At 44.4% G+C, this 27,843-nt stretch overlaps 1 protein-coding gene across 1 annotated transcript in view; it reads right to left on the bottom strand.

Annotated features, from left to right (window-relative positions):
- ADAMTS17 (ADAM metallopeptidase with thrombospondin type 1 motif 17) overlaps positions 1-27,843 on the bottom strand; it is a 154,833-nt gene that overhangs the window by 96,659 nt on the left and 30,331 nt on the right. The window contains exon 7 of the mRNA XM_066328254.1: positions 21,818-21,861. Within this exon, the coding sequence (XP_066184351.1) occupies positions 21,818-21,861 (44 nt within the window). The remainder of the gene's footprint in view (positions 1-21,817; positions 21,862-27,843) is intronic.

Raw genomic sequence — 27,843 nt, 5'->3', positions numbered from 1 at the left:
CCTGCTGCAAGTGCCACTGCACCTGAGAATGCTGTGGGGGCATCACGGGCTAGCTCAGGGTGCCACAGAGGATAGATCTGCTTTTATTTGTAATTAGCAGCACACAAGGAATCTATTTCCTCACTGCAGCATGGAGAGGTGGCTGGATGGAGTGCCTCCTTTAAAGGAGCAGCTCATGACCATGCAATGGAGTCAGGATCTCCCTGTTATCCTTTTTTTTTTTTTTTTTTTTTTTTTTTTTTTTTTTTTTTTTTTTTTTTTTTTTTTCCCTCTGAGAGTTGACTGTTTCCCTAAGGCTGTGTTTATCAGGGTGCAAATGTAAAACCTTAGACCTGGAAGAAGTCCAGCTCTGTTTTTATGAGTTTTGGCAACATTAAGGATGTGGAAATTTGCTGCCCAGGGATGAAGGGATGGGCAACAGCCTTTTACTTCAGCACTTGCAGCCAAGAGTGAAGGCTGAAGTCAGGCACTAATGCTTGCTTACTTTAAAAATGCTGACTCTGAAAGGGCAGATTCATACCACATACAGAAAAATGAGATCGAGATTTAACCTTTTAAATCAATGGTCATAAAAAAGCTGGATTGCAGCACTTTTCTTGACTGTCTTGCTTCTTAAATGCAGAATAGTCCAAAGGATGTCAAGGAATTGCTCAGGAAGTAACAGCCCACTTTGAGAAAGATTTGTGAGATCGCAAGCTCAGTCCACACACCTGGTGGCCCAGTGAATGTGCCACTTTTTGGTTAAAGAGGACGCCAAAACCAAGTATTTGGGTCAACTGAAAGACACTTTTACCGAATTGGGAGAGATATTTTGGTTCCCTTTCAGCAGTTTTAGGCAGGAATGACCAGAGCAGGACTTTTACCAAAAGTGTTTTATTCCTGCTACTAAACCTGATTATTCCACCTTTATCTTCCATTAACCTGTGCCAATATCTCTCTCAGCTGTATCTGACACACAGGGTTTTAACTGAGGAGCAGCAATTGCCATTTCAGGCTCAGGGGTCAATCAGGCAAGTCAGTTTTGCTTAAAATTATTGCTGCCAAGTTCCTTCTGAGAGATTCATAAAACGAGGCTGGGTCTATGTTTGCCATCATTGGAGATGGGAGGGGGCAACACTCCCATTTTTGGGAGGCGTGGTGCAGCAAAACAGTCTAGAATTCTGCCAATATATTAAAATATGTTAAATACCAATTAAAATGTTGAATACATTATCCCAAATAATAATTTTTCTCAAGTCTTTGTTTAGTGGCTCTAATCCCCTCTGAACCTGGCAATGCATATCCACATTATTATTTTGGCTTTTGCTCTCTGCTAAAACCCTCATTATTCAAAGGTGGAAAAGTAATGATTAAGGACTTGTACATCCACCAGTGGTCAAAGAAGTAGTGACTGTGGCTCAGTTACAGACTATTAGTCATCTATTTTTATTAGCTATTTTCAGTGCTGAATGTGAATCCTGTGTGGCCATTTTATAATATCTGCAGTGATCAATTAAAAAATGTAGCCATTTAAAATTAGTTTATTATTACAGAAATGGACTGGGCAGAGAAACTCATAATCCTGGAAGAGCAGAAACCTTTGGAGTACATGGAATGAACCCAGTAAGAAGTCCAGCTCGTGAACTGCTGAGTGCTTATTAATAAGAGTCATTCTGGAACAGCAAGCCAGTTATAACAAATTGCTATCACATTTTAAGCCTGAAAAAGCTTGCCTTAAAAACGTCTTTGAAATCTATTTTTTCTATCAAACTATTTCCTAAGACTATAATTTTCTTTTTGACCAATACATTTTAGCATTAATTCCTTTCATCACAATATCAACAGCAAATAAACTATTGATCTGTACTCCAGTTCCTTAGTAAATCTATCTGAACCATTACCATAAATGCAACTTTTTTGTAGCCCAGCACAGTGATCCACATAACTGATATGCAGAGAAAAATACACCTTTAACCAACAACAATAGCAGCACAATGCCTTGGAAGCTGCATTAACATGATTTATGTCTTCATTGGGATGAATGGAAACTGTTGTTTGCCTCTTAAATTTCCAGATTTTTATCTGAGCCTTTCAAGTCTGCAGAACTGGAATAAAAACTTCATGGACTCAGACATGTTTGTGAAAATCCTGGCGTGCCATGGTTCTACCAGGCTGGGAGTAACATAAGAGGAAATGCTTTAATTTGGTAATTTTGCTTCTGGCCTTGTCTGTGAGACAGGTGTGTGCATGTGAAAATTAAAAATAGGGAAGGAAGCTGAACTGAGATTTTTGTTTATTATTTAAGAAAACCCCACACTTCTCTGTGCCTCTGCAAATACAGAGACAGTGGCTTTCTTTGGGGGAAAAATGTCCTTATCTTTCAGACATGCTGTCAGCAATTACAACAAATCTATTTTTAATATATAAAAAGGGTCAAGCAGGAGCATCAGTGGAAGAGGAAAAGGAAAGCCAATTACTATTTTTACTATTACCAAGCACGAGGGTTTTTTTTGTTTTTTTTCCTTTCTCTCCCGAGAAATTACATAATTACAGCCCATAACTTCTGTGCTTGGGCACGCAGAGCTATCTGCACTTCCACAGCAAACCCTGGGACACAGGCAACTGTGTAAACTCACATTTATCCAAAACCTTGTCATACATAAACAGTCTGCAGCTGTTGGCCTTCCTGCCAGCTATGAGCCCTCCACCAGAGCAGCAGGATCTCCGAGGGGAATGATCCCATCTATCCCAGCCAGGCATGAGGATATGACACACTGGCCACAGGGATGGCCAAGGCTGGGAGAAGACAAGTCCTGGTGCCTGGGTTCCCAGTTTGTCCTATTCCAAACACCTGGGGCTTCCTCCTGACAGCTCTGGAGCATTCACTCAGCAAGTGGTTTGTCCAGGTACTCCAGCTTTCAACTCTCTAATGTCTTGTTTTCATTGCACTCCTAATACTTTAATCTCTTCTTTTGCCAACCACCTCTGGATACAGAACTTTTACTTGATTAAAACTTGGCTGGCTCTCCTCCTGCTCAGTGTATTTGCTGTTGGGAAGGGAGCCAAACTCCCAGTCCTGAAGTCTGCTTGGCACAGACAGAGACTCCCTGCACATCCACATGCTCAGAGCAAAGCTCCCATTCCCCATCATTACTGGTTTGGTGTTGAGCTGATGTTTTTCTCATCCTCCCATGATTTTCAATTTGTGCAGCTCGCACATTGCCATCAATTACATTCCTGCAGCCTCTCTTAACATCCTACAGGAGTGAAATCAGGAAACCCTGAAGTGATTCATGCTCTGCCTTTCCATTCAATGGCAATGATATGTTTGACAGAGATGCCCTGCCTGTGTATACACATCAACTCAGTCACCAAGGGAATCTTTCAGTGCTTGTGATACTTAAAATGAAAAATACTTCTCCCTTTCTATAAAGCCTGCATAGAAAAGGTTCCAAAATTTAAGAAACATTAAAGAAGAAACCCACTAAACTGCCTCCAAGATAGGTACTAACACTGTTCTACAGCTGAATAAACAGAGGTCTCAGGAGTCGGTGGTATCCAGGTGAAAAAGAACTGTATCCATGGAAGGGCCCTCACAGACAGGCTGAGGCTGTCACCACTGAGCCTCCAGGCCAAGTTTGCTTTATTGGGATCATCCAGAAAAGCGAACAGGGTGAACTGTTCCTTCATTTTATGAGAATGTCCTAATTCAGAGCTGGACATGCAATCTCAGTGGTACAGATTAATTTGGCTTAATGCTGGATACTCCTCCAAGATGCCAATTTCTGTTAATCTTGCAGTAACAACGTGGTTTCCATTAGAGTTTAATATTCATATATGGAAACTGTTTCCCTCAGCAATAATTTTCATTGTGACTGCATTTAACGAAAGCCACACTGGAAACAACACACTCATCATGAACCACAACTAGAGAAATCACAGTGCAACCATCTAGTGCACGAGACACAGCTACAGCCAGGTAGGAAAAGGAGTTAATACTCACAATATTTTAAACTCAAGTCTTTTTAGAGGAAGAGCTTCTGATGTTATGGACCACCTGATGGAAGCCACCACAACTCCTGAGAATATCCACCAGATCCTGACTTTCTGGGCAACTTGTAGATGTGCCCATCAGCACAGAATCCTCTTCTCCCTCTGGAGGATACAGCCTGTCCTGAATTTCAACATGAGCCCTGTAAAACTCTGCTCACCATGACCTGCAGGGATGCAGCACAACTTTCCCAGAACTCAGACAGCTGTCCTGTAGTGCCCAATACAACAACTTCTTCTGAAAACACTGACATTTCCAGTGTACACAACTGCTGCCAGAATCCCAAAAGCCCAGCAAGAAAAATAAACAGCTGAAACACAAAGTGTAGGTGCTTTCTGAATCTCCTGATTTTCATTACACTCGAGGGCTAACAGATCCAATCTCTCCTTGATATTCACAGTACCAGCTGATGTTTCTGGAGCTCACAAGGATAAACTCCTCAGAACACAAGGTCCTCAGAGCACAAATGAGTGAAATGCTCAATACTTCTGGCAATAATCATTTTCTGATTATTAGGAATAACCAGAGATACTTGGCATTGAATATTGATATGACACCCAAGGGTCTAATGAGTGCCCTGGATAACATTTCACAAGACCAGGGCTCTAGTTGAACAAGCCAGATTCAACCACATGCCTTAATGTTTGTGCAAGCATTGTGATTCAGGCAGAAACACCCAAATCTTACCTATGGCACCACTGCACCTCAACAGAACTTCTCAGACAATTCTTTCATCCCACACTGGAGCCCAGGCAGGAGTGCAGCAGTGCCCATTTCCAAATTACCTGACACCTAAAGCAGCTATCGGACCCTTTCTGATAAAAATACCTTTGTGGGGCCAGACCTCTTCATGTCTGTAAACCTGCAGAGGCAGCAAGATTTAATCATCAGAGCTTAAAGGAGTGCTTTTGCTATCTTCCTTTCCTCTGTTTAATTACCCTGCAGGACAGCAATTAATGGAACATGTGGAATCCCCTCCCCAGCACTGGCCAACCCTCAGCTTTACCTTTCAGACTTTCTGCAGGGCTTCTCTGTTTCTTGGGAACCCTGCTGAGGTTTTACAAGTTTAATGGATGAGCCATTTATCTCCTCCTTTACCAACCTGCCCGCACACAGACATTCCCCAAGATGGCAAGAGCTTTATTCCAGTGGTATCTGCATTGGATTTACACTCTGCTAAGTCACTGATTTGGGCAGAGGGGGCTGCCCAAACATTAGAAAAGCTCTGGAGAGTGAGACCTCTCCTAGCTTCAGGGATATCTGTCCTCACCCACACCAGCAAAAACTGTTTCAGACACCAAATGCAGTGAGACAAGAAAGTTGAGAGATGTTCTAAGACTTTTTTGGCTGAGAAGACCCCTTTAATCAAGGCCTACAAAAACACTGTTCATGCTGCATTGTAAGAGCAGACAACCTTTGGAAACCCCAGAGGTTTGGCACAGGCACCTCTGAAACCACAATCCTTTCCAGTGCCATTCACTAGGATTTGTGATCACGAACATCAATATTCACCACACTGACCACACCTGAGCAGAGGTGTGGTGTTCACTGGATTGCAGGGACAGCTGGAAACAAGCACCTGCTCAGCCTCACGGAGCAGATATCCATCAGTGACACAGGGACCTCTGATCTTGCCTTGCAGCAAGGGAATGCACTAAAAGCCCACCTGAAATTCCTTCCAGCCCTAATTTCTAAGCTTTTATGATAAACCACTGGGATCTAAGACCTCAGCAAAGCAGGAGATAAAAGAAATTCCCTGTCTCTTTGACATCTGTTCTTTGTTCAGCGTGACATGCTCCGTGCCATTCACGGCTCCTCCCTTTCAGCAAACATCACTTCCCTGGATGACAGCACATTAATAAATCCTCTCCATCCATGAGGAGTGCCTTAATTAACTGGGGCAGAGGAAGCAGGGTATCATCTCCATGTTTACTCTACTTTGATATGCTAACAGCCACATTCCAGAGAGCTTCTCCCCAACACTCCCCAGAGCCCAGGCTGCTGCTGAATGCAGATCTCAAACACACCTCCTTCCTGCAATCCTGTTTCTCTAGTTAAGTAGGGAGTTTGGGACATTTAATCCAAATCAGACCACCATTCCTGAATGCTGATTCCCAAATCCAGGCAGCTAATTCACCATCTGCTTACAGACATCACTGCCTGGTGCTGAAAGCCTCCATGCTCACACATGGAATTACATGGGCTTGGTTACTCCAAGTAAGATATATTAGGACAGCTGTCGAGGGGAAAGGCAGGAGAAGAGCTGCCCAGGTGCACCGGAGAGAGGGATTCCAGTTGGGGATTGGACTGAATGAGTTAACACACAGTGGTGGGGAGAATACAGAAGCCTGGCATAATTCAAATTTAGTGAACAAGGCAGGAAGAGAAATGGGAAAAGATTAGGGAATGAGAAGAGACAGGGACAGAAAAGTAGCAAATGGAGATAATATGGGTTTTCCAGAAGGCTTCAGGAAACATGACTTTGATCTCGTAGGCAGCAGGGAGTCACTTCTGAGGGAGGCAGGGGTCAAGGAGGGCAGGAGATAAGATCAGAAGGGAAGATGAGCTCCCTGAGAATGTCTGTGTGCACGTACTGCTGGAGAAAAATGGATCTACACCCCTGGGTCAGGAGTCTCTGGCATCATGGGTTCACTTGAGTCTGAGGGCATGGAACTATTCAGGCAGGGAGATGCGGGAAAAACCTGGCACTGAGCATAAAGGGGGAAAAGCTGTTGGAACTGGTATAGGAACAAGGGAAGGAAATGAGAGAGATACAAGATAGTGAGAGAAAAAAAGAGAGGCACAGGGGACAAGGTTGCTCAGGGATATCTCACACCAGAAAGGAATCAGATCTGGCACAAGGCAGCAGAGATCTGATGCCTGTGAGAGGCTACAGGAACAGAGACTGAGAACTCAAAGCAAACATCACCAACAACTGTGAAACCAAGCTGCAAATCAGGATTTGGATCCTGGCCCTCAAAAGTCACCTGTGCCTGGGGCTCAAAGGCATTTGGGTTTGAATATCTTGATTTGGGCTCATGGTGCTCAGTGGATGAACCTGCCAGTCCTTTCTACAAACTGCTGCAGAGTTCAGCAGGACCTTCCCTCCCCACATGCACAGAAACATCAGCATGACAATATGCAAAAGGCAGGCAACCCCCTCAAGGCAGCAGCGGGACTCAGCACTGGATTCAGGGTTTGTGGAGCTGTGGGAGTAACTCTTTCACTGCAGTCCTGCAGCACAGAGACACAGGACAAAAATGATTCCACATCTCTCACGTGCTGGATGGCTCGACAAAAGGAGAGAGCTCCACCTGCTCCTGCTCTAAACAGCCTTTATGAATATCACCCTTCCCTTTCCCAGATGTTATTAAAAATTCAGTATTCCAGTATTTTCATTTTGACCTGTGCTGTCTGGTGGAAAAAGCCTGAACTCAAGAACTGCATCAGTTGTCCCCTGAGCTGAATCTTTCAGGAAATAAATAACTGACAAAAAAGAGAGCGAAAAATATAACAACTCTGCCATCAGAAAGGAAGGTGCTCATGGTCTCCCATGCCCCATTCCCACCACTCTGCCACATGCCTGTGTCAGTCTGCCAACACCTGTCCTCAGGACGGATTCCCACCTGCAGGTTACCATCTCCCAAGGAATGGAAGAGCAACCCTGGCACTGCCTGCCACAGCTGCAGCTCAGCAAACTGTGTAAGGTTCCAGAACCAGCCTTAGGGCTATTTTCATCTTCTTTTTTTTTTTCAGATGAGTTCTGTGAATTCCACTTTTGGACTTATCAGTTTGTCCCTGTAAGTCGTTTGAGCCACCTGCTTCAATAGAGGCCCTGAATTCAGAGAGAAGGAAGAAAAACGTCAAATCAGAGCTTTTAATGAGACTGCTAAACAAAGAAGAACATGGAATTCAGCAGCAGGGTTTCTGGAGCCTTTAAATTCCTCACTATCTCCCTTCCAGAATGAAGGGACAAGGTCAGACTTGGCAGTAAATCAGAAAAAATATTTGGAGTCTCTGTACCAAACAGCATAAAGAGCAAACAGTCAGGGCCCAGCACTCAGTTCCAGTTTTTCCCTTCCTGTAGCTGCAAACACCATGAAACCCATAAAGCTTTGCAAATAAACTAAAAGATTTTTTTAACAGTTCCAAGAGCTTTCCCAAGCCGTGCCTGTGGTGTGGTGTTGGTCAGGGGTGGGTTCATGAGCAAGGATCAGTCCTGCAATGGTTAAACAATGTTCAGTAACGTGCGGTGAACAATATTTCAGTGTCTGGAAAGTGTCAGCCCAGTCTGCTGAGTGTTCTGGAGATGGCTGAACACCTGTGCTGCTGATGAATGGCATCTTTCCACAGCTCCCCAGGACATTTTTTCCATGTTCTTACAGAATGACTCAGCAATCATTACTCTCAAAACCTGAATGAATCCGTACTTTTGAAACATGTTAATATTTAAAGTGTATTTTATTTTAGGTGCTGTATGCATGTCAGAGATGTTCTCCTGGCAACACCAGAGCAGCTCAGGTGAGCTGCAGGGAAGGCAGGCCACCAAATGGGATGAGGCACAGTGATCAAACTCCAAACAGATGCTTTTTCCAAATTGCTCTTGTGATACTTCTCATCTGCAGCTCCCACATCCTGACTTCCAGGGCTGCTGAAGCTCCTGGCTTCACCCTGGCCAGCTGCCAGCCAGCACTGATAAACTTATTTAGAAATTCTTGATTCAGCCCTTCTGTTTTAATTCTTTGCTGAGTGCTGATTTAACCTCACAGCCTGACTTGACAAGGCTGACAAACCCGAGGGCTGTGCCTGATAAGGTTAATAGAGTTCAGTTACTCTTTTAAATCAAAACTTGGGTTGAAAAGCTGATACCTCTGCTGCCAGGGCTGGGGAGTGAAAATGATCCTTCCATGGCAGTGGGCAGTGCCATGGCTCTGCTCCTCTCCTCACACACTACCAACAGGCAGAGCATTTATTCTGGCAGAGCATGACAGCATGGTGCAGAGGGAGCTGAGAATAAATAAAAAAGCCCCTAAACTTACTGCAAAATTAACAGCTTGATTTCCTAGAGATTACCACTTCCACTTGGGGCTTCTGATGTAAACAAGGATGATGCAAACTCTCCCTAACTGGCAGCATCAGAGTGAGAAGGCTCCTTCTTCTATTTAGTTTCCTAATTTTCAGAAACCTTCTGAAAAGTTTTCTGATGTTTCTGAGCTCCATATTCTCAAATTTTATTCCAACTGGCCGATGGGTTATAAAAGTGGTACAATCAAAAGGGAACAGCCATCACTGGGAGAGACAGACACAGGCACAGAGCACACACAGGGCACAGACACACCCATCAATCCAGGTTAAAATATTTGGGTTACTACTAACCCAAAGAGCCTCTCCTCTGGCTTCCCAAACAGAGCTGTCCATGCTGGCTTCCACTCCCCAGGAAGGGAATGACCCACGGGGCACTTTATGCAGACATAAACATCACAGCATCAGCCTGACTGAAGAGAAGTAATGGCTAATTTCAGAGGTAACATGGCTAGAGGTATTTTTTAATGTGTCCTGAATCTAGTTTTGAAAGTATCTCTTTCTCTTGATTCCTCAAAAATAAAATGTCACCTTTAAAGCCACACCAGCTACAGAGAAATTCTCACTCTGAAAAGACCAGCCTGAGCTTTTCTCACACTTAATAAAAAGAAATCTCTCATGTTCAAACTTGAGCTCCAGTGAAAGAAAACACAAATTTGGATGAATACCACTGAGCTCCTTGCAATGACTGACAGCAGCCAGAGAGTCCCTGGTGCCTCACAGACACAAGTCAAGGCACAGTCCCAGTCCTGGGGCCTTTATGGAGTGAATTCAGAAGTGACAGCCCGGGAGGTTGACAGTGACAGCACTAAAGAAAATCGTCACAGGATCCTGCAGGAGCCAGGGGACATTTTCATGCACGTTGTGTTCATGTTACTGCTCCAGGGCTTTGTGCTGAAGTTCTCACAACAGGGAGAGATCTGCCTCTTCTAGTCCCACGTGTTTCTAAATAAAACACCCCCGGGAAACGCAGGAGCTCTTCAATACCTGCCTGGGTGACACTTCCAGTTCTGAGCCAAACCCCTGTGTCCCTGACTGAGAATCCTGTCCTGAGAGTGCAGCACAGTTTGCAGGGTCTCCTCAGCTGCCAAGCCCCACTCAGGACTCCTGGAGGAATCTGCAGCAGGAACAGCTGCCCTCCCCAGCCATGCAGGTTGGGTAGTTTTGAGCCAGCCTGCCTGGGAGCCCAGTGGCAGTGGCCTCCTGGCAGCTGCCATATAATGAGAAGCATTTCCCAACAAAGCCACCTGATTAATGAGAACATAATCAGCTGCATGGCATCCCCACAGAACAAGCTGAATGTGTATTACACCCACACCAACAGCTATCAAAATCAGCACAGGCTTAATCAGAGTCTCACTGGAACCAACAAATTATAACCCCCAGCCTTGGGAAAGGTGGATTCAATAATTTCCTGGCTTCTTTCACTCAGTTTCCACCCCCAGAAGGTTGACCTTTGTCTTTTTTCTTAAGTGTAAAGCCAGGAAGCTTTATTTACCTCCGTGTTCACAGACACAGTAGACAGGTGGGTGTCCTCTGTAAACCCAACAGTGCACTGAACAAAATCCTGCCTGCAGTAATCAAGAGCTGGGGGTTCTTCATCATGGACAAGGCCAAATGCTCTCAGAATCTTTGCTCTAAGCCAGGAGCATCACACTCTTCCCAGCTCCTCAGATGCAGAGACATCCCAGAGAATGCCAACACAGGAGGGCTGTGCCAGGAACCTCTGCCCCTCACTGGGCTCCACAGAGGGAGAAGGGAAATGGGAAGATCCAAGTGAGACAGATAACTGTAGAAAGCATGGGACAAATCAGAGAAGAAGGAATAAGATATCAAGAGGAAGAACAAGAAACTGAAACGTAATTATAGAACTCTGGTGAGGTAACAGACATTGCTGAAAGGAAAAGACAAAACTTAGAACTTCAGTGGCCCTTAAGCAACATTTTTGTGTTGCAGGATCCCAGGATTCCCACAGGAAAGCATCGTGGTACAGGTCAGGCAGGAATCCCAGGGAAAACCATCTGGAAGGACAGAGCAGCTCCAGTGAACAATGCTGCCCCTCTGAAGTCAACAGACACTAGGAAGAGTCATCAAAGGGATTAGAAGGAGCACCAATACATCCCAGGAGCCAGGACACAGGTCGAGAGCTCTAGCAGGAATTTCATCCACTCTTGGACCCAGACAAGGCTGAGCTGGAGGCAACATTTGCTCTCTGACAGACAGAGCCAGAAAAGCAAACAAACTGGAGCACACGAGAAACGTGAGCGTACAGAGATACAAAATTCCTAAACAGAGATATAAAATATACATTCTAAATAGAAATCTAACTTCAGTCTTCTATTTTCCTGTCATTTCAAGAACAACAAAGTCTGATTAGACTGATGGGCTCGTTTTCAATAAATAAAAAACATGCACACAGAGTTTCCTAACTCACTGGCCAGTTTTCTTATAAATAACTGCAGTGTTTACACTGTTTGTCTGCTGCAGCACAAATATTGCTGTACATGCTGGAGCTTGATGGATGATATTAGTAAAACCAACAAGCAGATCCTCAGCAGAACATTCATGTGTACCCAGCAGCCCAGTTATGGCCAGGCAGAGCCCAAGTGCAAACAGCTCAGGCAAAGCAGCCCCACAAAAATGTATGAAACAACCACACAAAACCAACAAATGCCTTCAACCTGCTGACTGCTCATGCCCACCAGCCAAAGTAGGGATACAAAGCTAATTCTGAGCTAAGCAAACACAGAAATCCTTCACATTCTACAAATCATGCTGAAAGAGTACAGGAGGAGAAAGATATTTGATGGGTTGAGTCTATGGGGTTTAGTATTATTATTCTGATAAGGTCAATGTATTTCTATCAGCTGATCTAAAAAGTAAAAGGACTTGTCAAACTAATCCAGGCAAAACCCTTGCAGATTATAGGATTCTGAACCTGAAATTTAAAAACCGACATAGCAGAACCTTTGTGTCCAAATAAAATTCCAAGAAAATCCACTTCTGTTCAAGGGACAGTTTATACACAAATACACACATATGTATATATACACCTGCCAGTGATAATTTGGCTAAATTTTTCACTATCTATAGCCACCTCTCTATCTAAAGTGGCAAGGATTTGATAAAGAAAACCCAGTATTTTCCACAAGGAATATCTGGTCAAATTCACATGCGTAAAATTCAAAGTATTCTGCCATGCATTTTGAGACAGTCACTTATTTCCAGAATGTGTCTGTGCATTCTTGGGTCAGCTCAAAATTTCATCACCTTCCCCACAGCACCTGCCATTAATATTTCCAGCCATGGAATGAGCTTGTAGTGGATCCCAGCTGGTTGGAGCACACTCCCTACTGCATTTTCAGCACACTGGTAAACACAGGGAAGATTTTCAGTGCTGCAAGGTACTGTTAGATACCCAATTCCTATTTGCTTTATGTGGAGCACAATCCCAGCTGAAAAGCTTGGAGCTTGTGCTGAGGCAGTGGGAGAATTGTTAAATAAAACCCAAGAACATTCCAAGGATTTAAAGTGACTTTCAGTTTACTGAGTGCACTTGGTGTAGCAAAATCCTGCCAGGACCAGACACCCTGCAAAATGGGTTAGGTATAATACCAGGTCATGTTACCAGATGATTAAGCAAAGCTGGGAAAAAACCAGTTGAAAAAAAAAAAAAAAAATAATCCACACAGATCAAAATCCCTTCTTGAGGAAGGAGAGGGAAAGTTTTATGCACACTTCCCAGTGTAGTTTTCTTGCTTATCACCAGTAAAATCTCATCTCTATGTTATTTAAAACTCGCTCTCAAAATTGCATTTCGCCTTGGCAGCTGCAAAACAAAAGAAATGTAAAAGTACAGTAGGCAACTGTCCTTCATTTCCTTCCTTTACTCTTACATATCCTGTGTGCAACTGGAATGCTTCTATTTGATTATCCAGTGGAGCAAATGCTACAATGAATGCAATCATGCCTTATTACCCTACATGTCTGCAGCCTATTGCACAGCTATGTACAGATGTTTTTACACAAGCTTGGTTTTCTAGCTACAGGGTCTATAAAACAATAGGAACTATCCGAAATGTTTTCAAGCCAGCGAAGGATAAAGGCACTGTAAAGCAGTCAACTGGATAAAAGCCATCTATGTCTGACAGGAGAAGAAAAACCTCTGAGGTTTCTCGATTCTAAACGCGTCAGCTTTCTGAAAGTGCTGCAGCCTGCAGCAAACTGACCAGGAATGTGTAAACAGAGGGGGAAACAAGGACCCCGGCACTGGAAAGAAGGGACACAACCCTCTGGTCTGTTGGAGGGCTTAACCACTCTTTTACTGACCTGAAGAACTGGCTGGTGCCCAAGGAAGTGGAGCTGCCTCTGGTAGCCTGCAGCTGGGGGTTGGACTCAGCCCCAGCCAGCTCTGGCCTTGGGCTTGTCCCTTCCCATCTCCAGGCTGCCCCAGCACCATGGGGATCACAGTTCTGGTTTCTTTGGGACAGAGCTTTGGGTTTTACTGAGGAAAGGCCCTGTCTACAAATTCATTTCTTTCTCCTCTCAATAGATTCTTTTTTTTTTTTTTCTTGCCAATAAAACACAGTGCAAACCCCCCCTCAATCGATGTGTTGTGTCATGGTCTGTCAGGGAGGCATTGGGAATTAGTGGGTAAGGCACCGGGCTGGAAATGGGGATGTGCAAAATCATTCCATGTCCTTGGATGAGAACCAGTGAGAAATGGTTTTTATGAGTCCCATTTTCCCCCCTCCACCTGGCCTGAAGTGTGTCATAGCAGAAAATCCTGCTGCCGAGAGCCTGGGGTTGGCATTCCCAGCCCAGAGGGGTTATTTATGGAGCACTGACAGCAGGTCTGACACCGTGGAAAACAAACACCATTTATCTTTCCACAACCCTTTATAACAAAAGGGGAAGCAAGAAGCAGGGTGAGCTATGAAAGCAGAATTGATGATTTTATTTGTTTTATGATCATTCTGGGGAGAATCCCCCTGAGAAACAAACCCTCAGCAAGGGGAAGTGATCGAGCTGAGGAATGAAGCAGTGCAGCAGGCATGGAAAATCTCCATTTACATGGATGAGGCAAGAGACAAGAGCAGAAATACTACAAACCCCAAAAGACACTAATGGTCTGTCCACAGACCAAATGTAATGAGCTTGTTCTGCTCATGTCTGCCTCAAAGGCTTCTCAGCCTCACACACACAGTAGCCAGGAGCAATTCCAGAGCTTTTCCTGACAGTTGTTTGGCAGTATGGGCTTAGCTGGACATCAATTAGGCTCCTGCTTCTCTGTTTGCAAACACAATGACCCCTTTCTGAGATAAACAGCAGAGATTTCTTTAAATCATCATTAAATGCTGCTTAGCCATAAGCAAAGCCTTGGTTCTCAATCAGCGTCCCACAAATCATCTCTAATTTAGGAAACAATTGAGGCACAAAGATGTCTAGGAAATAAAACTATGATTCAGAAGTTCTAGCATAGTATATTCAGGAGAACCAAAACCCTAAGACCTGCCTGTCACACAAAATGAAATACTAAAATATTATGCTTCTCATTGTTTTTCCTCCATGCCAGCATGAAAATGTACTGAATTGCTTCTGAAGGACACTATCCTGTAAATTCACTGGGAATTGTTAGTTCAAACAGTCATAACAAGTCCTTTTCCCCCAGAGTGACTGCATGCCAAAGCCCCAGACTTAGCAAGAGGGTGAGGGGCAAAAAGATGGGGAAAGGAACATCACAGGCAGGTATCTGCCCTTGAAGCTACGAGACCAAAATTCCCAGGTGCTTTGTGTACACGTCTATATAATTTCACACAGACAGAAATGGCCCTGGAGTGGAATGCAGGACGTGTTTGCACCTGCACCAGTCAAACTGCACAGTGATTTAGCACATAAAGTGATTTATGAGATGGAGCTGAAATCAAAGAATAAAGTCAGAGTATCAGAAAAAATATCAACAAAGTCATGGCAAATATTCTCCCTCGTGACTTACTCCTTTCAATAAAGACAGCAGAAAGCAGCTTAGTTACCCACCAGTTAGAGACCAGGCTAGGATGTGACCTGGAATCCTGGATTCCTGATGGAAAGGACCATAGTTTTGGTAGCCACTGAATTTTTTGAAGAAAGCCAGGCTGGATGGGACTGAAGCAACCTGCTCTAGTGGAAAATGTCCCATAGCAGAGGGATGGAATGAGCTGGGCTTTAATGGCTCCAAATCATTCTAGAATTCTATGATAATTCTAGCAAGATGCATTTCATTCAAACAGTAATCAGCACCACCCTGCACAATGCTGAGATGTGATGGCCTGGAGATTATTTGCTCAATAATATGTTGCCTGGTAAAGCACTCTGAGCCCTCTCCACAGCATTTTAGACAGTTGCTCACTTGCATTTATCAAAACACATCCCCATGAACCATTAATAAAACCACGGGAGGAGGCAAAGCTTTCAAGCTTAAATCAGCTGAAACATCCAGCACCAACTTTGGGGTGAGCCACAACAAAGACAAAAGCTCTGTCAAAGTCTGAAGGTCAGGAGGGAGCAATCAACAAGAGAAGCAAGATTTAGGATGAGCAAAGACACCCCAACAAACTAAAACAGGGTGGGAAGTTGATGGGAAGATTTTGGACATGCTGCCCTACATCTGACAACATCTGTGCACATATTTCAGAAACCACCTTAAATATCTCTGAGCATTAATTACCAACAGCAGCTAGATGGAGGACATGAAAGGCCAGGTAGAGAGCAGGAAGTGTGTTATTCCTCCCTGCTGACAGTGTTTAGTTCCAGCTCCCTGAGAACAAGCTTCAAACACACACCACACTGCGAGGCCACTGTTTTATCTGCTGGGATGGGTCAGCGTGACAGACAGATAAATAATGGCAAAATAAAAGGGCCCGAAACACATTTTGGGGCTGCAAAAGGAGGATGATGTATTGAGGAGAACTAATGAGGAACTGCTGGAGGTTTGTGAAGACTAAAGTGGAGTAAACGTAGGGAAATTCCGTGACCTCGGTGGGCACGTCCCGTGCTCTGAGTGATGGAAAACAGACCCTCCAGGGCCTCTGGAACTGCAGCCTGGGGCTGCCCAGGCCCAGCTGAACACAGCAACACGAAGGAACAACACTGAGCTCCTACGAGCTCTGAACTAACCCCAAGGAAAAGGGGAAAAAGGGGAGGGAGTTAATCATGAGAGCAACTGAGGGTGTGGAAGACCTCAGAGCTGGAAACTGGAAGTATATGGAAGAGGGAAAAATGACAAACATACAGAAATCCTGTAACCCTCTCTCCACTAAACATTTGCATTTGTTTCAATTACCCAAGTTATTTCCTTCATCCGAGACATGAAACAGAGAGGAAAATTAAAAAGCTGAGATAACTGTGAGTCAACAGCACTCACTGATTGATAAATTCCAGAAGAAAAGAGTGATCAGCCACCTATTTTGCACAAAAACTCCTTGCAGCAGGACAATATGAGCTCCCAGCTAAGGACAGTACCTTTTCCAGCCAAGGAGATCAAGAACCCACCAGTGCTCTCAGTACATGGAATGAATAAAGACAAACCTAAACAAGACTACTGAGCTGCAGAACAAACCCAAAGGCAAATAAAATTCAAATGCTCTACTTTTCTTAACAATAAAACCAGAATGTAAGATGGTAATATGGAGGGTTGCACGTCTCAGGCAACATCTAAGATCAGGACCAGGATCCTGACCCCAAAAGAAGCCACCACTGAGATTCTGAGTCTGGTGTAAGCAGGATTTTCCTCTGCTCTTTAGAGCACAGTGAGGCAGCCTGGCTGAAGCCACATCCCCAAAACAAGACAATGAAAAGCACAGACAGGACACTGAACGAGGCAGAGCAAGGGTTACAGCAGCAGGAATTCCCAATTACCTGAGTGGCTGTGCTTATTATCCCAGGGCTCTTTTTAAGATTTATGCAATCTCATATTACACTTCCTTGGCACATGAATTCTTAGTGGGAATTTGGAAGAGGATTGCTGGCCAGTGAAAAGAAACTGGAAGGCTGTGGTGGGTAGGGTGGGGCCTGGGAGATGGTAGTGATGAATGTGCCCAACAGCACAGTTCAGCACTGTCTGCCTTGTGCAGGCCAGCATTTATTCTCTAGCAACCAAAAGGCAAGGGCAAAGCTCCCACTGCACTGGACCACAGCTCCCTTTGGTTTCCTAAAGCCAAGTGCCTGACTCCACTGCCCTGCACAGCCACAAGTGACAGAAATTTGCTGTGCTGTGAGGTCCTTTGCTTTCCCAAACACCAAATTAACTCAATGGTGTTTCTTTAAGAGAGATTTTAACCTCCAGCCTGTTCATTTCAATGCATTAAGCTGTGTTTGGGTTTGGTCCGAAGGACAGTCCCAGCAAGGCTTTTGCTAAAGCCAGGCACTGCTGCTCTAATGAATTGTTTTAAGCAGCAGGTATTTCTATTTATTCTGGCATCAAATAAAAACCCGCCCTGGAATATACAGAAACATTCAACATGAACCACTATGGAAAATGTTTTTAATGTGAGAATTCCTTTTCCACTCAGAGCAAAGCAGCTAGTCTTTTCCCTTTCCTTGGGGATGAATTCTCTGCTGTCACACTGGCAGGGCACTGGAATCAATACAAGACAGGGAGGAAGATTTAAATGAACAGTGCAGGCAGGATGATCAGAATTGTCTCCTGCTGTGCACAGGCCAGCCAGAGGTGGCAAATGGCCAAAGAAAAGGTAAAAATGTGCCTTATTCAGTCCCTTATTCAGGTGTTTTACATGGAATAAAAAAAGCCTACTTGGAGACACAGACCACAGATCCTCTTTTGCCAAACCTGGGCATATTTTGAAACACTCTACTGTGATAAGCAGCCAGGAGATGGGAATGTTTTTCTCCAAACACTGATTCACTTGTGGAAAGAGTCTGGAAAACTGTGTTTCTCAATCACCTCCACACTGTGCTTGGTTTTCTCCAGGCAGCTATTCCTTCATCCCAGCCTGCCCCTCTGCAGTACAAACACTTACTCTGCTTTCTCCTCCCCGACATCAAGGCACAGAGGAGCACATGTGACTGCAGCAGAGGTAAAGTCATTTTTTACCAGGGCAATTTAAGGATATTTAAGACACATTCTCATTTTCCATTTCCCAATTCCACACTGCCCCCAATTTTATTATTAGCTGAATACAGGGAAGCTTCAGCTTGGATCTGGGGTAACATGTACACTGAGGAATGAGGGCCAAGCTTTGCCTTGAAATATGCAGGATCATTCCTAACTAACCGTAAAGCTGCTTATTTGGCACTGGCAGTGGAAATATTGAACGAAAGGGGCATTCTCAATCTGCTTATGTCACAGAAAGGTTGGATTCTGACAGTGTGCAAGGCTCCAAGCTGCAGCCTGATATTAATAGCAAGACATTAAACTCGAAGTTTGGCTGGCTCAGAGGCAGCTCCACTGGAACACTGATTTTTCGGCAGGAAACGACAGCTCTGGTTGGAGTCACAGCACGAGGGATGAGCCCAAAGGAGACTCAGGAATTCTGACTGGTGTGTGACCAGGCTGTGGCACACAAAGAGAACCTTCCTGCCCAAACTGAGGAGAGCATCTCACAGCAGAGGCTGTTGGAAGACAACTGTTCCACACAGGAATACTGTTTTCCTTCTGTCCACCTCCTTTGGAATCCATCCACTCCTCCATTCCCAGGCCTAACTTACCCAACCAAGTGGGGTAATGAGCATTAACAAATATTTCTTACACAAAGGTGTTTCTGTTCTGTGGTGCAGACAGTGGGCTATCACCAAGACATACCCACACATTTTCCCCATTTTTGAGCTTGTTTCTGCCATTATGTAACCCTCCACACTACCCTGGCAGCTGGGCCAAGAAAATTTGAACCAAGTCCCCAGAGCAACTGGTTTCAGTGAGGGGTCCCTGCCAGAATCCAAATACAAACCTCCTGCTGCTGTTCTCTCGCTGTGTCTGCATGGCAGGCAAAGACTGCAGACAGGTTTTTCAATATGGATCTTTGAGAGAACAAATGAACACCTCTTATGAGCCATTTAAACTTCATAATCCCACTTCCCAACAGCAGCTGGGCCTCAAGGCTTCCTCCAGGGTAAGTTTTGCTTCCTTATTTCTCACAATGTAAAGAAAATCAAGGCACTGTCACTGAAAATAACATTACCTACAGCACTCTGGGTCCTCTTACTTCAGGACATATAATCCAACAGATTCCTTGGAGTCTCTTGAACATGACTAAGCAACATTAGATTCTGCACTTGTACTGCATCACATCCCCAAGAACCCCACACTCTTTCCAGGAGACCTCCCTAAGCCATGCAATCTTCTGTAGCTTTGCACTCAAAATCCTCATTTCACAGAGGTAGACAGAAGCATTCAGAATGTAGGTGACTTGCCAAATGTCACACAATGAGTCAGTGCCAGAGCTGGGAAAAAGAAATCAGGAGTCTGAGAGTCCAGATTCTCTGCCTTATATAGAGCAGCAGCCTCAGTCTCCTGGTTTAGGAGAGCAGCTGCTCGCTGCATTTGCAGGATGGCAGCACTGGCTCTGCAAGGGCCAGCCTCTGCCATAAGCAGGAGTAAAAACATGCATCTGCTGAGACCATGGCCTTCATCTGTGCAGGGTAAAACAAGAGATGAAAGCAAGTTGCTGTTGTAGAGAACTTTGGGGAGTGCAAGGACCTCAGCACAACCATTAGGACCAAACACAGTGTCACTCTCTGGACTCACTTCTTGCTGCCAAAGGCAGTCCTGATGATTTGGAGAGGAATGTCTGGGAGCTGAAGTGACAAACAGGAATCTGGAAGCAGCAGAGATGGTCCAAACAACAAGATAAACCTTCCTAAGCCAGTATGGAGGATCAGTGGGCATCCACCTGTCTCAGTTGTTGCACTGATATTAAGCCCAAGTCAAAGCCACGTTACACAGCTGCTCATATCACCCAGGTATGAGCACAAAACATGGAAGTCTGGCTAATAAAAACCTAGTTATCTACAACTGACACCTGCTTTTCCCAATCCTGGCAAAAGAGGAAAACTGGAGAATCTTTTGCACGGTTAAAATTTAGCACTACCAACACTAATCACTGTCTCAAACCAGCTGTGTGTCACAACAGAACATTCATTAATTTATTCTTTTTCTGCCATAAAAAAAAAAAGCAAATGGCACAACAAGGCCAAACGGGGCACAGAAAATGCATAAGTGAAGATATAAGTGCTTTGCTGCCAAATCAAACTCTCAGGGGAGAAGGTAGGAACAGCAGAATTGAAGAGAGCGAAGAGGCCAGACTGGTTTTGTCCCAGAAATATGCACCTTCTAAATATCTTGGAAAACTACACTGGAAAGAGTAACAAGTGAGTTTAATCTTCATTGCTGTGATCCTCTACTTTCTCCACTGCAGCCACAGCTGCAAGTTGCAGCACAGAAAATAATTTGGGTATTGTAAGAAGAGAAAAGAAGTCATAAAAATATTTCCTTAGTCATGCTGTCTCTGGTAATATAATTCCCTGAATAGAGATCTTCAACAATACTCTCTTTAAATATGGAAAGAGCTCTGACTTTAGTCAGCATGTGTCTTCCATCAGCTTCTCTCTCTCTATTTTTTTTTAAATTCTTTATTGTATCTTACCACAGCCACCTCCAGGTGCAGGCACACGGTGTAAAAACCTTCCTCGGTGGAAGTGTGTTTTCCATTGGACAGAATAAACACATTGTGAGGGATTCCAAATGGAAAAAGCCTGGACACAGAGGCCAGTCCTTGCTCGTGTGTGTGTATCCTCCAGCTCTGTATTTCTCCTTTCACCTGATCCCCACAGCAGGGAGGGAAGGAGCTGCATTCCAAGATGAGCCTTCCACAGGGCTCCTGCTGAAGGCACTTCCCTCCCTGCTCTGCATCACCCACTGTCCATAACCCCTGCAAAGTGTCTCCCTGAAAACTGGAGTGTAGCAGCTGAAAATCAGCATCCGCCCCAAGTTTACACAGAATGGAGGACAAGGGGCCAGCTGACTTTGAGGTGAATCTAAAAAAAGTCATGTTATCATAACAGAGAGGATCCTGAGCTGTGCCTCCAAACACTGCTGCCAGTGTGGGGATTAAAAAAAAAAAACAACCAGGAGAACACAGTGAAGGTTACTGCTACCTGAGTGAAATAAATAAACCAAGTATTTAATGTGTGGGATGTAAGGACCCTGTGTATGCAGGCTTTGGATGTGAGTAAAAGCAGTTAGGAAGTAGGAGGAGCAGGAGGCTGAAAAGAAGATTTAACTTGGCTTTCCTACAATGAAGTATTCTTCTCCAGTGTCTCAGTGCCAGCTTGATCTGGGAATGTCACACAGGTTCTTACAATGGGAAATACACTCCTTAGTTAGCAAATTCTTGTTTGAGGTGAGAGAGAACTGAAAGGAACATTATGCAGACACACCAAGAGGCAGTTTCTTCTGCATCCACTCCAAAGCAGCAGAAATACCTAAGAATAATTCCTGAACCCAGAGATCTTCAGGGCTTAAAAAGGGTTAAAATTTAATGGCTTGTTTATAGCTCATACCCAGCTCAGCTAATCCATATCTGCATGACAGAGGTACACAGAGCAGCAAAACCAACACTACAGCAAACCAAAGAGTGAAAGATCACCCAGAACACTCCTCCTAGCACAGAGGTGGCTATCAAAATACCCTCCCCTGCTTCTTGGACTTACCCACAGTGTCACAAGGCTCGTCTTTGTGCACGCAGAAATCTGTCCTAGAAAGAAAAACAGAACAGAGGTGAAATGTATCCTGTGCCTCCAGACTAGGAAAAGGCAGTGGTGCATGACTCACATATCATGGGTGTTGAGGTCTGGGGATTTTGTAAGGCTGCTGTGCACTCTGCACGATGACAACACAGATAGCAGCCCTGATTGCTGCTGAGGTTACAGGCAATTATGGGAACCAGCCCCAGATACCACAGGCCAATTTTACAGACTTGAGATTCAGCACCTAAAAGGGCCCTGCCCCAGTCTGTGGTGTCACACTTCTCCCACAACTGGGTTAAAACCGAAGTTCTTTCCACAAGAGAATTGTGACAATAAGGAGCAGAAACACTGTGAGGCACCCTGAAAGATGTCTGGAGTAGCAGATGTGTGGGGCACAGCCCCAAGGCACAGAACTAATAACATTCACCCAGGAAGTCTCAGTTCTTCACCAGAGTAGAAAAGAACATGAAGGAAGCAGGACTAAACAGAGAAAGACAGATGTTGGCATGGAAGAAGAAAGAATTTCAGGATTTTCCTGGTAACAGGTAAATTTGCTTTAGCCAAACTTATTACAGTCATATTTGCCATGTTATGGTTTGAATCCCACACAGAGAGGTTCAAGAGACTCTTTTTGGTTCCCCACATCTCATCAAGGCAGAAGATACTACAGATCCCAGTGGCACCCACAAACCAACAAGGGATCCATGGAGCTGTATCAATCAGAAACAGAATAAAAGACTTGAAGCTCACCCTCAAAGCACTGACACTTCATGTAAGAATATTTTGTACATGTAATTCCTCATGACAGAAAAACAAGTGTGTGGGGGGAAGTATTTTATAACCAAATTAGTAGCTGGAATACATTCCAACAAGCACTTAGACCTAAATTTTAGGTCTAAGTACTCTCTTTAGGAGCTCTTTTCACAAGGGCTTTGCAGTGCAATCCACAGTGAAGAGGAGCTGCAGAGAAACATCACATGTGCTAAAACGTTTCAGAAGTTCCTTAACCCAAGGGAAGCTGAGGAACTGCAGTCTCTATCACTGTGGCTTTCCTCACCCTGGGAGGAAGCAAGAGAATCCTGTTAGTACATTTGGAGTGTGCCATTCAAAATGCCTGAGTCCCCATGGGAGCTGGAGTTTAAGAGTTTGGCAGGAGGAAGATCAAAAATACTCAGTAAAAGATAAATACTTAGAAAAAAAGAAAATACTTGAGAGAAATATAAAAATAGATAAGTATTAAAAAGTGCTCTTTCCTTGAAGAAAGTCATGAAACTGGGGTTTATGGGAAAAGGGATTTAAGGCCCAGGACTGTGGCTGATGAATCCAGACCCTCCACACCAAACTCCTTTGAAAGCCACAAATCAAGCTGTCAGGGGCTTGGAAGGAGAGCACAAACAGCCATTACCAGCTCTTGTTCAGCAGACATTGAAAACCAACCACGCTTCAGTGCAGAAAAACCATAACAACCATCAAAGCGTTAAAAAATCAGACAGGAACCAAACAAAAAAATCGGAAGCTACGACCACACACCGGCCCCCAGCTTTCAATTTTTCACTGCAGCCTGTGTCTGGACACCTTGGCATTCCAGCCTTCCCAAGGAAGACTAATGGCAGTCTCCTGATGGAGCTGGCACCAGCACGCCTGCTCCGCTTCCCAGAGCCAACTTGACAGAGGTTTATTTAAGGACTTATTATGTTATATAAACTGCTAAATCAAACAGATGCTTTTCTTGTGACAACAGATAGCTGAACTATTAGTGGATGGCAGGAGGCCACAGCTACAAAAGCCTCTCTCTCTCTCTCTCCAGAGCCTGTCCAGCCCTGCAAATAATGCACAGAATTTCTGCTCCTCGTGTTGTCCCACACCAAAAGGTGTCTGGCACTTTCTGGCAGCTCCACAGAGGAATTACCACCATGCTATTAAATAAGGAGCCTGTAAATGATGCAGCACGATCTGCAGACTCTCCTACAGAGGTAGAACAGCCCTTGTGTGTGAAGAGAGTCCTGTGATGCTGTTTAGTCAGCGAAGGGCTTGAAGCACATCAGCAGCAGAACTGGACATCACTGGCAATTCAAGTATAAAACCTGCTCAGCTCATCCTTAAAACTGTCATAAACACAAGAGACTCCATCTTTTATTCAAATATATGTCCAAAAATGCCAGGATTTAAACCATCTGGACCATAGCAAATATTTTATCCCAAAACTCTGTGGCCCAACAGAAAAGCACATCCAGACTTCTAGTAACAAATCAGCTTAACATCTTCCAAAGAAGAAGAGGAGACACCTCATCACAAAGCTGAAACTCCTACAGTCCTCCCCTGGCAGTCAGAGGGAAAACACAGCATGGAAAGGTGTCAAGAATGATCTGTCTCACCTGTGGCTCAGTCACACCAGTGATTTAAATGGGCCCATCCTGGCACCTAAAACTGATCTGCTTTTAAAAAGGTTTCAGTCACAGGTGTCTCCCTGGCACATTTTTGAGCTCAACTGCATGGGTAATTTTAAAGTGAGAGCCTGACATGACTGATATTATAATGATGCACAACAATGCAGGAAAGATATTTTAATATTTATTGCATGTGCAAAGGTCTCTTATCACAGAGACGTAGCTCTGTTAACAGAATTTTTTACAGAGCTGTGTTGAAATAAAACTCTTACTCCAGGAGCTGCAGTTCAAATCCAACATCTGCCCTTATCACATGAGGTTTTGGGTAATGTATTGAAATCACAGCTCTAGCTGTGAACCAGTTCTACTTTTCACCTTTAGCCACTGACTGAATCAAGCAGGACATGAGTTATCCTGTGACCTGTGAAATTCTCAGTCATTATCATGTCTGGTACCCAGCAGAGGTTTCCATTAGCAGAGTGCAACAATTCTCAAAAAAATGACAGCAAGTCAGTTGTTTAGTTCAATAAAAATAGCCAGAAGAGCTCAAAACTCCTCCTCCAGTCACTCTTCCATCTGGCTCCCACCAGCTGGAAAAAAATACCTAACTGTGCTAAGCTAAACTCTGCAATTCAAGTCCTTCCTGTGAGAAAGAAGGACAGTAGATGAACTGTGCAACAGAAATAAGAAGCATTCTGTTAAATGGCCATTCCCAGCATCCTTCAAATGACATCTTTCGACCAGTCTAACCCTGCAGGGTCATAAAGCTAAAGGACAGAGGAAACTGGTACAGTCCAAAACCTGCCAAAATAAACTTTCCACATGCATAGGTACACTCAGCAGCACTATGTGCCCAGTTTCCTCCATGCACAGTGAATTCCTCCGTTTGCCCATTTAATGGGAAGGCAAAGAGCTGGAGAAATGGGGAAGGGAGGATCAGGCTGCAAATGGAACAACTGCACCACTGTGTCAGGAAAAAACAAGTCTTTGCTTAGAGACAGCTCTGAATCCTGTTCCTGTCAGTATTGGGACATTCTTTGCTCTGCTATCACATCACCTATAGTCTAATAGGTGACCCAAACACTTCCAGCAAGGAGCTGGGATAACATCAGTGTGCCTGAAGATCTCCCAGGGAATGCAAAAGACAGCGGGATCAAGAGAGGGAATGTGTTTCAAATGAGACATGCTAAAATCACTAAGATACAGATTCTGCACAGAAGTTATTCTGGTCAGCTGCCTGTTAAAATATGAAGTACACTATCCAAAGATGCCTGTGACCTGAATTTCTGCAAGTTCAAAGGAGAAAATGATGATTATAGAGACCACAACACTATATTCAGACCTTCAGGGCTGTGGCAGATTATTCCCACTGTCTCATGTATTTACTGAGCTGGACAATGCATCTTATTTCACAATCACAGTGTGTTCTCTTACCTGGAACTCAAGTGGACACCATTAAAATCCCACAAGAGAGGTATTTTCCACCTAAGTAATCTACTTTTGCTTATGAGGGTATGGGAAACATCACTTAGAGGTGAAGTTTCAAAAAGCAAGCGTGCCTTGGTGTATCAAATGAACCTAGCCAGATTGGAACCAGAGGGATTTCTTCAGAGCTTGACCCCAAAGAATCTGTTTCTAGTCCTCAAAGCAGCTGCAGCTGCTGAAAAATCAGCTTCTGCTTTTTCTGGCGCAATTGCTTGTGCTGGACATGCTGCTGCTCCCACATCCCCTACCACTGGTCCATCTGTACAGTCTGGGGAGGGTCCAGGGACACACACAAACACATTTCCAAAGCCAAAAGGAGAAGATTTCATTTCCCTGACACAGGAATGGGGCTGCTGGCCCAGAAGTCTCCCAAACGATGCAGCATCCTCCATGAGGCAGAAGCAGGATGGGTTAAGGAAGACAGGACACAGCAAGAAGGAAGGAAAGACTCCAAGTAAACACTGCTGGCCTCTCCAGCAGCAAAAACGCTGCTCCTGTGCACAGCCACGTGCTCCTTGGCCTGAACCTTCTCACCAAAGCTGAATCTGGTTTCTAACCCAACCAAACCTGTACTTTCCCAGCTATTCCCACTGCAAACCCATTGCACAGTTCCTCCTACAAATTCTTTCTACAGTTCTTCCTCAGAAGCCTGAGTCCAGCTCATTTAGCCTGACATTGTGCATTGAGTTTTGAGAGCTGCAGAGATGAACTGCTCTGCTCACTCGGAGCCCATCAGAAGAGATTCTCCCTGCCTCACTTGTCATGCAGGACAACTGGATAACCAGATGAGTTAACAAAAATGTTAGTTATTTATTTAGGCCCCGATCCAGTGGAGCACATGCTTGACTATAACCAGGATGTGCAGCCCGTTGACTTCAAAGGAGCTATTCCCCCTGTCTAAACTGTTAAGTATCTGCACAAGTGCCTGGTGCCCTGCAGTGAATGCAGAGGAGGGAGCAGGCTTTGGGAGAGCTGCACACACGTCTGTGGAGGAGATCTCTCAGGAACTTTGCTGGCCTCGTGCCCTGCTCACCAGCTCTTTCACTGAACACTCACCAGGATCCCATGGATAGTTTGCAGTGGGGCTGTTAACACAAATCTAACACAAGAGATTATTACAACTGGGATGGCAGTTGATGCAAAAACATGGATTTCTACTTAAGCTGTTGGCAGAGAAAATAAGTGAAAGGGGTGAGTAATATTGAACTGCAATACAGAGATCTCCTGTCTGAGACTGGGGAAGAAGGGGTAGGAAGTAGTGCTTTTCTAGCACAATGAGCACCCACATTACATCATAATTTTGTGCTCACTTTAATTATTCAGAGATCACTTCTGTAAAAATGAATACTTTTTTACATCTTAAAGGATGCAAAAAAACTTAAAACATCATGCATTTGCTACTCAAAATTTGTGATTAACTGTGAGGAACATGGGACTTGAATTGTATTGTGAGGTTGAGCTCAGGCAGCTAGAGGAAAAAAGACTACTGTCCCCCACAACACCCTTTTCTTGCTTTATCTGATGTGTCAAACACATCAGTAAATTCAGAACTCCAGGGCGCAAAGAATTTTGACCAAGTATTTCTACAAAGATCATTTCACATCTGAGATAAATGCAGGAGTTGTCAAATACACAAACCAATCAGGAATGACACCTCTCCTCTACCTCAGTTGTGACAGAGTTGTTGAAGTGGTTGTTTCCTCGGGCAAAGAGAGAGAAAATTAATTTAGTTTATGGTATTTCTCTCCCATTTTCTTTAGGAGGTAACTCCCCAGCTCCCCACTGCTGACACTGTGTGCTCCTCTCAGACTGCTCAGCTGATTCACCCCTAGTTGCACACAGAGCACCTCAGCTCAGCTGTGTTCTCAGTCCCACACCTTCTTGCTCTCAGGAAGGAGGGCTCCAAATCCTCCCCAGTTTTTCCCAGCTGGTGTGAGGAAAAAGCTGTCCCTGTGCCTCAGGCACATCCTGACTGTGACACAGCACAGTGACCACGGCTGTGACCCTTTGGCTCAAGAGGAGAGGTGCTTTTGTACCACCTCGTTAAGAATGCACAAGAAGCAAGACAGATCACTTTTATCTGAGGCATCTGAGCAGCAAATGCAGCATCTTTTTCTT

Source organism: Sylvia atricapilla, chromosome 13, assembly GCF_009819655.1.
Source record: "Sylvia atricapilla isolate bSylAtr1 chromosome 13, bSylAtr1.pri, whole genome shotgun sequence".
Lineage (NCBI taxonomy): Eukaryota > Metazoa > Chordata > Aves > Passeriformes > Sylviidae > Sylvia > Sylvia atricapilla.
Note: the sequence above shows the minus strand (reverse complement) of the source record. Positions and strands in the feature narration are given on the sequence as shown.